We start from the raw sequence: 12185 nt of genomic DNA on the forward strand, positions 1-12185 counted from the left end.
TGGGGTCAAGCGTCGCCACGTGCTCTGCAGCCGCCACGTGTTTGCGTGCCCCACGTACTCCACGTGCTCCGCCTCGTCCACCGCGAATCTCTGCGTCGGTCGCTTGCAACTTCGAACACACAAACGTGTTCTTTTGCTCCCACGTCTAACACAAAATGCGTCTCGCGACGTGTAATGTACAGCAGCGATCTATGTTTTCTTGTTTATTTCACCGCTTTGCACAGCTGTGGATGACATAACAGCGCCGTGTCCTGTGCCACCGTATGTAACGCCCATCTACTTCCCGAGGGTTCACGTGAGCCATTATTTAACCCTTCACGTGAGCCAGTATTTAACCCTTCACGTAACGAGACACAGACCTTAAAACCTCATCAGGCGCGCACTCAACCTCCAGCCACCGTGGCTCAAGAGATTAACAGCTGTGCACTGCGCAACGGGAGATTCTCAACCGAGTGCGCCCCTCGGAGGCCGGGCTGCGGTGTAAATCCACCGTGACGCCCGGAGGAGAGAAGGAAACAGCCACACAACTACGGGTGGAGGAGGAGACAGCGAGGGATGATGTTCGTTTTATCCAAAGCGCATCGCCGCCTATGGCGTCTCTTCGCCTCGCCCACCTCCTCCACGTGCGGTTACAGCAGCAGCAGAAAGAAGGTCGCCACCTCTCCGTCTCGTTACGCGAGCGCCGAGACGGAACGGCTGCAGCTCGAGTACCAGGGCCTGGTGCAGGACCTCGTGGCCGCGAGATGCGCACAGGGGAGCGCCTCACAAACTCAGCGCCGAGCGCCGTCCAGGTCTCCCGTCCTTCGCTTTCGGTCACCTGCCGACGAGCAGCGGGAGGCGCCAGAGGTCCCCTTCCCGTTCCTCAACGACGAGCGTCATCAAGATGAGGGTGGTGGTGGTGGTGATGATGATGGTGATGAGGAGGAGGTGGTGGCGGCGGCCCCGGCACCTATACGGGTCGAGGGGCCGCGTGCGGGAGGTCTCTCCAGCGTGACGCGAGTGCTGCAGGGCACCATGCCCCTGCAGCAGCGCTATGTGCTCGAGAGGTGGAAGCGGCGCATGATTCTGGAGCTCGGCAAAGAGGGCTTTGACCGCTATTCGCTCGGTAAACATGCACTGCTCTACTTACGAACGCACGCACTTACGAACCCCCGCACTTACGAACCCCCGCACTTACGAACGCCCGCACTTACGGACCTCGACTTACGAACCCCCGCACTTACGACCGCTCGCACTTACGGACCTCGACTTACGAACCCCCGCACTTACGAACGCCCGCACTTAACGAGCCAGCTTCGATGTAATATTTGTTTTAACGTCGACTTAAAAAGGCGAACTCGCACTTGCTGCAAATCGAACAGCGGAACTATTTGGTTCGGCTTTGCGATCGCGAGATGTAATGAGTCGTCCTCGCGCTGGGAGCGAGTGCGTGAAGAAGGTGAGTGGGGAGCGGCAGTGTAGTGGTTAGCGCTACGCTGCGCTCCCAACCCAGCGACCCGAGTTCGATTCCAGCTCACGGCCAACATCAGTGACGGTTATCTGAAATCGGTCCTGGGCCTCCTGACCTAGGTCGACTCAGCCTCAAATGAGTACCTGGTGCGGTGTGTAGTAAACATCCCCACTGGGGAGACAAAGGCGGCCGGGCGTGGTGCTGGCCATCCACCCCCTCGTGTGTACCGTGCCGGCCTTTATAGGTGCTCGCTAACAGCACTTGCCACATAAGTCTGTTAAGGCTACACGGAGGGGTCTTTGTTTGTAATACAGTACTGCAGTGAGACTGGTGGTCAGATTGTTAACGGTTAAGTTATGAAAATCTTTCACGGTAAGATCGTGGGACTGTGATTGTAATATTGTGTAATTTTGAGATTGCGTGATAATGGTGAGAATCTCAGATTTGTATTGTCTAAATACAATATTGTATTGTGCCCCCTTGTAAATTAAAACCTGCCAATGTTTTAAATACTTTTTGTCATTGCGTTCAGGTGTACTGTACCATAGTTTAAACTGCTCACTGATATCAATGACATTAAAGCATTTCTAATTTTTATAGCAAAAAATCTTCAATGCATTTCCCTCGTGTAAGAGCAATGATATTCAGGCATGTTGGACATTATCAGTAGCAGCAGCAGCAGAAATTATCCTCCCACATTGCCATGGAATACTAAATTACCGTAAATATGCCAAGCATCCTTTATGCAGGATCTTCCTGAAGACGTTGTCTCAAAGAGTTGCTCTCCAGGTTGAAGCAATCGACGTTGTTGCATTTGTTGCAGGCGTGCTCCGACAGGGCCGCAAGCTGCACGCCGCCATCCAAGAAGCCCTGACACAGCGGCTGTCGAACCCCGGCGTGGACCTGCAGCTGGCGACGGTGATGGAGCAAACGGCGTTCGCGGGTGAGGAAGAGTCGATGGAAGACAACGAGCTGCTGCGGGGCTACGCGCGGAGCGTACAGCCCGTCCTGGCGGACCTGGGGCGTGTTCGCGCCGTCGAGGGGAAGGTGCAGCACACGCGGCTCCAGTACATGGGCCACATCGACTGCCTGGCCGAGTACAGGTGCAGCCAGCATGGGCGTCTGACGGTCTTCTTGACATGGGCGCCACGGTGGCGAGACGTTAAAGCCCTCGCCTGGCATGCAGGATGGCATGGGTTCGATCCCGATCCCGGCACCTCGAGTTTGTGTCTCTCTCTCCCTCTCCCCGTGTTTACGTGGATTTTTCACCGGGTCCTCAGGTTTTTCCCTCCGCATTTAGAAACGGGCGTTTAGAGTATTTGGCTGCTATAAACTTCCACATGCTAAGCCACTTAGTTGAGCTGTCATTTGTGGCCAGGTCATTTCTGAAAAAGAACTATACAGCTCAGTGTGCCATACCTGGTAAAACAAAAATAATTTCGTTTAGGTATTAGTTTATACGGCTGACGTTGATGTCCAGAAACAACTGTAATTTTACATTGAGGAAATTGAGCCAGATGATTGCGTCAGGAGCAATGGCGTTTCCCCATTTACATTCCATCACACGAGCTTTTGGCCGCGCAAGAGACGCTAAAAATATTATTCCGAGCCAAAGCCCTCTACAGTGTTGGCTCAGTGCTCCGAATCGTGGTCCACATGGCCAGCTGAGATTTGCATTAATTCTATAGCCATTTAACGTGCGAATAGTAGAGATACAATATTGCTTTGCATCGGCTGTCCGCGCGGTTTGCCGGCGTTGCAGAGGCCAGCTCTGCCTGATCGACTGGAAGACGTCCGAAAAGCCCAAGCCCAAGCTGCGAGACACATACGACAACCCGCTGCAGGTGGTGGCCTACGCCGGGGCAGTCAATTATGACGCGAACTACGCTCCCCTGCAGGTAACGGCAGCATGTGGGCGCTTGGGCAAACTAAAGGAATCTTTTCAATATTTTTCCGAGTAAGGTGCTTGTACATTAGTTGATTCAACAGTCAACCACCTCCGCCCCTCGGGCAGAACTGCTATCTGAATCTGTGCTCCCGTCGTGGCCCATGTACGTCACCGGTTCCTGCGTGCATGATGTTTGTTACATGTATGTCGTATGTTGATCTTCTTTAACGCCGTACGTAGCCAACCGTGCTATTGCAGGTGCGGGGGGAAAGGGACAACAAAAATAACACAAAGCAGTCCTAAAGAACTTCGTGTTCAATTTAGATTTAAAAGTGCATAGCTCCAGTGGCTTCCTAATATCAGAAAGGAAGAGCCGTGCCAGACAGCCGCAGAAGCGCATCTGAAAGCGCGCGATGCGGTGACCGTCTTTGTTCGATGGCGAGCCATAAGCCGCCGCTGCTGCGAGGATGACCGGATGCTGGCAAGTGTTATTGTCACTCGTTAAATACAACCGAGGACAAATGCGTTGAGAAGCAATAGACAACCCACGTTTTATAGCCGTCTAAACGCGACTATCTCAAGACAACGTACAGAACCACTCGTTACATTTCTTTGTTTGTTAGACTGGCATAGCATCACAGGAGTTGGCTAGGCCAGCGTGAGGTCAGATTTATTGAGGTTAATCCAGACGATAAAAAGTCTGGATTCTGATTGACATCCTGGATCTTTGACGTAGCTTCATACAAGACAACATATCTGCCAAAGTTGTCACGATACATTTTCTTCCGAGCTTGATAACAAATGGCGCATTAAATGCTTAATTTGTTTGAACTGTGTCAGATGGCAGGGAGGGTCTTAACGGCATACGTCTTTTCTTGCCAGACCGTTAACGTGGCCTCGCTCCAAGAATCGATTGCGGATCAAAAGTGTTTCATCGCTACAACGCGAGCGTTTTCCCCGACGCTTCCCCCCGCAGGTGGAGAAGGGCATGGTGGTGGTGGCTTACAGGGACGGCTCGCCGGCGCATACGCACGTGCTGGATCCGTGGCTCTGCATGGAGTACTGGCAGCGCTGGCTGCTGCGTCTGCAGGAGTTCCACTCTCGTGCGAGAGAGGGACATCCGAAACGGGCGAAGCTGTGATGCACAAACGCCGAGGATTCTCCGCGCATAGCCGTGTATACCTGGCAGGCTGTTGCGGCAAGTGCTGTCGGCAAGCACAGGTGTGCGCGCACACGCACGCAAACGCACCGTTTGAGACACCTGTCCCAATATTTCAACTGTCGCGCTTGGACATTGAACCGATGACGTTCTGTAGTGCGAGTCCAGTGTGTGCTAACCAATGTATATAAAAACATTTCAACGAAGGCTTGTATAATAGCAGTCGCAAATTATACCCTACTGCCTTTGTACTCGTACATATGTACTTTAATAGTTTTTTGTATCTTCAATGCTTTTTTTATGGATTCCAGTAAGACGAGTTTCATTTTGAACAATCCAAGCAAGTCAACTTAACATACTCTTTGGTTCTTTCGGTAAAGTCACGTAGGGGAAAAATAAAATAAAAATAAATAATATAATCACGACGTTTTGGGCGCAACACAAGCGCCCGTCATCAGGTGGGATCACCACAGCTAGAAACAACTGCTGGGCCCCACAGCTAGAAACAACTGCTGGGCCCCACAGCTAGAAACAACTCCTGGGCCCACAGCTAGAAACAACTGCTGGGCCCCACAGCTAGAAACAACTGCTGGGCCCACAGCTAGAAACAACTGCTGGGCCCACAGCTAGAAACAACTGCTGGGCCCCACAGCTAGAAACAACTGCTGGGCCCCACAGCTAGAAACAACTGCTGGGCCCCACAGCTAGAAACAACTGCTGGGCCCCACAGTTAGAATCAACTGCTGGGCCCACAGCTAGAAACAACTGCTGGGCCCCACAGCTAGAAACAACTGCTGGGCCCACAGCTAGAAACAACTGCTGGGCCCCACAGCTAGAAACAACTGCTGGGCCCCACAGCTAGAAACAACTGCTGGGCCCACAGCTAGAAACAACTGCTGGGCCCCACAGCTAGAAACAACTGCTGGGCCCCACAGCTAGAAACAACTGCTGGGCCCCACAGCTATAAACAACTGCTGGGCCCCACAGCTAGAAACAACTGCTGGGCCCCACAGCTAGAAACAACTGCTGGGCCCACAGCTAGAAACAACTGCTGGGCCCCCAGCTAGAAACAACTGCTGGGCCCCCAGCTAGAAACAACTGCTGGGCCCACAGCTAGAAACAACTGCTGGGCCCCACAGCTAGAAACAACTGCTGGGCCCCACAGCTAGAAACAACTGCTGGGCCCCCAGCTAGAAACAACTGCTGGGCCCACAGCTAGAAACAACTGCTGGGCCCCACAGCTAGAAACAACTGCTGGGCCCCACAGCTAGAAACAACTGCTGGGCCCACAGCTAGAAACAACTGCTGGGCCCCACAGCTAGAAACAACTGCTGGGCCCCACAGCTAGAAACAACTGCTGGGCCCCACAGCTAGAAACAACTGCTGGGCCCCACAGCTAGAAACAACTGCTGGGCCCCACAGCTAGAAACAACTGCTGGGCTCCACAGCTAGAAACAACTGCTGGGCCCCACAGCTAGAAACAACTGCTGGGCCCATTCCATTGTGTTGTGCCCGAAACGTCGTGTTTTTTTTTCTTTCACCTACATGACTTAACCGAAAGAACCAAAGAGTTATGGATCCTTGCAGTCATGAAAACTTCAAATCTAGAAAAAAGGTCAACTTGACGCCTATGTAAATGTTTGAAATGGTCACAAAGTGGAGAGGTGTTTAAATAAAAGGAAAATAAACGATGTTTAATACGATCTTGTATTCATGTTTTAATATCTACAGCATTTACCTTAATAGAAAGTCAGCAGTGTTACCCGTACCAGACCACGTCCCGTAAACCACCCACCAAACAACTTGAGAATTATAAACTTATATTAGATAAAGGGTAAGGAGAAATATTTACACGCCAGTATAAAAATACCATTCCCTGCTATGCAGAACTAATTAAATATGCACGTATCAACTTGGTTCATATTGCATAGAATTGTAATACCATATCGCGGTCTATAACATGATAATAAATGGCTTGATTTTACACAAACTGCACGAGTTTAAACATATGTACACTTCGTTGGCATAAGAGGATTTATTTTACAAAGCTGACTGACATCGCTGAAGTTTAAACAGCTAGAGACCTCTAAATAAATTAATTAACCGATTAACTCACTGCATCCTTTTTTTTTTGCAAATGGCCTTTCATCTTCTGATCAAATGGCATGGAAAGCCTCGGTATTTAACACTTTGCTTTATCTAAACTGACTGCCCTTCATAAACAAAATGTGGCAGAGTCCATCTTGGGCTTTAAGGCTTCAGCAGTTAAGGGCTATTCGGACAAAATGCAATGAAATAAAAAAGGCGATGGATGAATCCATCGAAAACGTTAGCGACAACAAAAATCCACTCTTCAGAAGTTAAACATTTCGCAGGCACGCCATCTGGTAAATCTGTCAATCATTCCCCGTGTCTACGAGTCACCCTGGGGTACCCCCTCCACAGTAGGAAGCACTTTCCGTGCATGGCTTTATAATAAACCAGATGGCAGGCGCGGGCGCCTCTCGGCACGACCCCTACGCCCGCACCACCCACGCTGGACGCCCTTGAAACCGCGCTACGGCGACTGCTACGGCGACGACGACGACGACGAATTTGACGACGAAGACGGTGATAAGGACTCTTTGCTGCGGCCGCTGCTCCCTCCGTCGCTGCCTCCGCCGCCCGCCGTGGCTCCCCCCTGGGACCTGGCCCCACCCTGAGCCGCGCGCGGCCCGGGGGGCGCCGGCTTGTGCGCCGTGGCCTGGCTGTCGGGGTGCTCGCTCTCCGCGTGGCTCTGCAGCGCCTCGGCGTCCTCGGCCGTGTGGCCGCAGTCCTCGCACACGTAGAGCTTGGCGCGCCGCTCCTTGTAGGCGTACTCCTGCTCCTTGCCGTGGATCTTGCGCAGGTGCGACTCGAGCGAGCAGCGCTGCGTGAACGCCTTGTCGCACAACTCGCACCGGTAGGGCCGCACGCCTGCACGGGAAGGGTGGCGGGGGGGGGAGGGCAGGGGCCGTCCCGTTCACCGCCGAATCCCGGAACGCGCAAGCGGTGCAGCGTAAACTTGATTTAGAGAGGCGTGGCGCTGCTGTTTTTAAAGACATTGTACTGTACTCACCGCAGAGATCTGGAGCGACATGACCGCACTCTGCGATAGCTGGCGCCAAACTGCCACACGCCCCTCCTCCCGCATGGCCTTTTCCAATTCCGTCCCGATGACGTAAACGTAACTTAATCGGAAGGAAAACCGATGACGTGCACGAATGTCATCGGAACGGGTTCAAATACAGCTCGCGTGGGTTTTTCGCGGTTGTGCTGCACAGATCTGCGGTGCGTATCTGGCTAAGTTGTGCCGCTTATTGTTCGGCTTGATGTCCCGACATAGCTCGCTGCACGTTGCTGCGAGATTCTTCGGGAAGTGGATTCTTGCCGAACGATACGCGGGACAAAACTAAGTTGGATTATGGATAATTTAAATTAAATGTTAAGTCCTCGGGTCTCCTGTTATGGTAAAATGCACCCTAAAAGCAAAGAGATTTCAGGATGTGCCAACCATCATCCAAAATGCAACTCGGGACCTGAAAGCCATTCCCGAAAGAAGAGTACCAGAGATGCCTCGACATAGGATCTCTGGAATCACTATTGTGTTCGATCAGGAGGCGACTAGTTTTAAGGAGATACATTTGATTAGGTTTTGTCTGCATAAACAGTAGTCCCGGTACTTTTTCCTTAAAGCGGCACTTTTCAGGAATGCGTCTACCTTGTTCAACGAGGAATTGATGCCGTTGCTTCGTCCCAGATCTTTCCACAGTGTCATTCTCTCTGTGGTCTTTCCCCCCACGTGTTTCCCCAATTGCATTTACCCGCCATGTAAATTAAAACCGCTGTTATCTTTCGCCGAGTAGTTTGTGTCTTCGCGCAGATTGGTGTTCATTCTCACAGTTGCCGACTAATGTGCCTGATATTTTTTCCCCCACTGTCGCCGTACGCACTTTGCCGTTCGGCAAATGGGAGAGTAACAAAATCGTGGATTCGCTGCCTTGCCCAAGCTTGCATTTAGTGTTGAAAAATCGGCAGGAATTTCTGTACTCGTGCAAATATACACGTGTATTTTATTTATTATTATTTGTTCATTTTTAGTGCCTTGCTTACCTTTTCCCTGTTTTGCTCTCCAATCGGTGTTTGCGTATCATGTCATTCGTTTTTGTATAGTTTGTTGTTGTAACTTGCCAACCCGCCCCCTACTGGACATCTGTGAAAAAAAGCTTCGTAGCTCATCGGATTTCCTCCAGGATAAATACAGATTCCGTCTGCTGTTTGTCGTCGAGGCTCACTGTTCGAATCCAGCGGCCGACCTGGTTACTACTGCGGTGGGTAACGACCACGATCATTCTTCGTGCCGTCCTGCTTCACTCACAGTGGACGTTAAAGATCCCCCTGGCGTCATTTGCGAGAGTAGATGGTGGCCGGTGGTCGAGACTGACAGAGTGGCAGCCAAAGGAGGGAAAAACGCACCCGGTTATGTATGTGTGTACGTACGCATGTTTGACCAATCTGGCACCGTACGTAGCCAACCGCGGAGACGCACTGGGTTGAAATCCGCCCGCAAGACCGTGAGAGAGAAGGCCTTCACCCAGCACTGGATCGATCACGTCTGATGACGGATGACGACGACGATGACGGTGAATGCACCACGGTTGCCGACGTGCACCCACCAGTGTGCGTCCGGATGTGGCGCTTGAGGTCGAAGGTGTCGTTGAAGCCCTTGCCGCAGAAGCGGCAGCTGTGCTTGCGGAAGTCGCTGTGACACTTCATGTGGCGTGTGAGCATGCGCTGGGACTGCAGCGCCTTGCTGCACACGCTGCACGTGAAGCCCGACGGTTTGGCCCCGCTCGTGATCTGGACATGAGAGGGGGTTGGGGGCGGGGGCGGGGGCGGGGGCGGGGGCGGGGGGGAGGAAAAAAGTTAGTCAGGAGTCACGAGAGAAGGGTTGGTGTGGGTCAGCGTCCTTCGCTCATTTTCAGAGGGGGGGGGGGTGGGGGGGGTCACTTTCGTCGATAAGGCAACAGCGTGAGGATTCGCCACGCCGCCTGCAAGGAGTGTTTCCACGGTTGTGTATTGTCCGCGGGGAGGGGTCGGGCGCTCGTGGGCCCGCAGGCCTTGCGATGAGGAACGCCGGCGGTACGACCCCGTAAACACGGAGGGAGGGAGATGCACGGTACAACCGTGAAAACCCTACACAGTCGTATTAAACGGAGACATTTGGCAGATTTTCATTGTTGATCACCATACGGTTCTGTGAATTTGGACATCTAATTTCTTTAGAACTGCTTTTTGTCTTTAGTTTGTTGCATCTCCGATTAGCACGATTGGCTACGTACGGTGCGAAAGAAGTTCAGCATATGTACATACACATTAACATTGTTTTATTGTTATTACACTTGTTTTCCCAGGAGAGCCTCAAGCCTATTTCAGGAGGGTCCTGCCAAGATTTCGCAGTAGGGGGCGATGTTACTCTACGTGTGATCCCAATTGTGTAATTTGCAGGTCATTTTTTCAGCATTGCGACGTTTGGCCAGTGCCATTAGAATGTGTTTTATTATCCATGGGAGGAACCCAGACGAAATCCATGAAGAACAGGGGAGAGAACATACAAACTTCATGCAGAAAGGTGCCCGAGTCGGGAATCAAACCCAGGCCCTTCTTGCTGTGATGCACAAGTGTTACCACTGGGCCAATCTGTCGCCTGAACAAGCAGACGGTGCGAGTTTTGTGAATGTGAACGTATTTTACAACGGCGAGCGGTAATGTAGTGGTTAGCGTGCTGCACTACAAACCCAATGACCCAAGTTTTATTCCCGCTCACGGCCACCACCAGTGACAATAATCTAAACCGGTCCTGGCCCTCCACGAGGTTGACTCGGCCTCAAATGAGTACCTGGTGCGGCCCCTGGGGAGCCAAAGGCGGCCAGGCGTGGAGTTGGCCGCTTACCCCCTCTTGTGCCATTATAATCACAATTGTAACGTCTTACTGGTACGTTGCATTATGATGAGTAAAATGGTTGTATTACAGTCATTGTATGTTGAACTTATTTCTAACCGTACGTAGCCCACCATGCTAATCGGAGGTGCGGAATGAGGCTATATGGGGGATCTTTGTCTTTGATGTGCGACCAGTTATCACAGCAAGTGGAAGAAGCACAGCTGTAGGGTGTGCATCTCGCCATCGGAAGATTGTGAGTTGAAATCCTGCTCGTGGCTCTATTAAGGAGTGCTATAAATCGATGTAAGATAAGAAAAGACTTGGGCCATCATCCCTCTGGGCTAGATTAAATGAGTACCACTTTCTGGGTAAGTCAACAGTGGTTGTCATATGGAAAAAAAAAATCACCGACATAGGGATGTGGAATTTTCACCACTGGCTCAGGGTTGTGAACAGGAGACAAATATCACCCCATGCTCAATTGAGCCACTTTGTGTGATGCAGGCAAAAGGGTTTTCACTTCTGAGGTAGGACAAAAGTGCGACTTATGAGAAGAGGTCATGAATGCGTTGTTATGAATAGTGCATTGTTACGCAACAAATAAAATCTCGGCCTTTTAACGTCCCAGGAAAAAAGTATACATTATGCCAGACAACTACCTCAAAGAGAGGATGATCCTGGGAAAATCAGGACAGGTGGCAACCCTAGATAACATGTATGGGGGGGGGGGGGCGGGGGGGGTATTCAGCACGGTAGCCCCTGAGGCCGTGCTGCCACAGATGAATGGTAGCCCGCGGTGGATCTGTAAGATTAGCCGGCACCACGGACGCTTCACACCTGACGGGGAACGATGCAACGGCACACGCCCATGTATGCACGCTCGGCCGCGGGCCCTTATCAAGGGCAAGAACCCGATCAAAACAAAAACTCGGCACTGTTTTGGCAACACCGCCCCACCTCTGGGTCTGAGCGCGTATATATTTGACGACAGAAAATACTTGGCTGCAAAAACGATGGATAAAATGCAGAATAATTTGACAACTCTTTATCAACTGCTGGATGAAGGCTTCCCCATATGCTCAATTATTCATGGGGATTGTTGGGTTTCAAAATACTTCGCTACGCTCACCGGTATACCACGCAGCACGGGTGGTAAGCTGTGACCGCTGGGTTTATAGAACGGTGCGCGAACCAGAAGAAGAATCTTTACTTAGACTGGACGAATCAGATGAACCACCACCCCTCAGCAAAAATGTACTGCAACGAATTGCCTGTAGACTCTTGTTAACGGGACGTAGTACACCATGCATGTTTGTTGGAATCGGATGGCCAATTTACAATAGGGCACCATAGCAGATTATTTACGTGTAGATCGCTTACCCGTTCCAGTTGTGAGTGCTGCTTGAGTTATTATAGTGAAAGTGTGAATAAAATAAATTATATTCTTGGTTCTTTCGGTAAAGTCACGTAGATGGAAAATAGTAAAATAATAAAAAAATCGAACAATATCTTATTATTTCCCTTCTACGTGACTTTACCGATAGAACCAAGAACATGAATCCCTGCAGTCACGAAACCTTTAAATAAAAATTAAAATAAATGAATGAATGTAGTGGAAACATGGGAATCGAAAAACATTTACAGCATTCTTACAATTGCAATTAAATGCATGAATCGCGAGTTTCAGAATACATTTTGATTGGTGGATTTACGCATCGTTCCATCG

The 12185-nt window shown here is 50.9% G+C and overlaps 2 protein-coding genes across 2 annotated transcripts in view; one reads left to right on the plus strand and one right to left on the minus strand.

The window, feature by feature from the left end:
- Positions 1 to 6200, plus strand: MGME1 (mitochondrial genome maintenance exonuclease 1). Its single transcript, XM_032948618.2, has 4 exons — positions 1 to 1105; positions 2274 to 2553; positions 3213 to 3348; positions 4315 to 6200. Exons 1-4 carry the CDS (start codon positions 556 to 558, stop codon positions 4477 to 4479), a joined length of 1131 nt encoding a protein of 376 aa, XP_032804509.1. The 5' UTR covers positions 1 to 555; the 3' UTR covers positions 4480 to 6200.
- OVOL2 (ovo like zinc finger 2) overlaps positions 6173 to 12185 on the minus strand; it is a 14343-nt gene continuing 8330 nt past the window's right edge. Inside the window, exons 3-4 of the mRNA XM_032948641.2 lie at positions 9192 to 9375; positions 6173 to 7452 (exon numbers count right to left, since the gene is read on the minus strand). Of these exons, the coding sequence (XP_032804532.2) occupies positions 7067 to 7452; positions 9192 to 9375 (570 nt within the window). The 3' untranslated portion in view covers positions 6173 to 7066. The remainder of the gene's footprint in view (positions 7453 to 9191; positions 9376 to 12185) is intronic.

Source organism: Petromyzon marinus, chromosome 6, assembly GCF_048934315.1.
Source record: "Petromyzon marinus isolate PM22_M1 ecotype Great Lakes invasive population chromosome 6, UKy_Petmar_22M1.pri1.0, whole genome shotgun sequence".
NCBI lineage: Eukaryota > Metazoa > Chordata > Hyperoartia > Petromyzontiformes > Petromyzontidae > Petromyzon > Petromyzon marinus.

Coding starts and splice junctions, on each gene's coding strand:
- MGME1 (XM_032948618.2), top strand. CDS start 556: ATGATGTTCGTTTTATCCAAAGCGCATCGCCGCCTATGGCGTCTCTTC. Junction 1,106..2,273: donor CTTTGACCGCTATTCGCTCG/GTAAACATGCAC, acceptor CATTTGTTGCAG/GCGTGCTCCGACAGGGCCGC. Junction 3,349..4,314: donor CGAACTACGCTCCCCTGCAG/GTAACGGCAGCA, acceptor TTCCCCCCGCAG/GTGGAGAAGGGCATGGTGGT.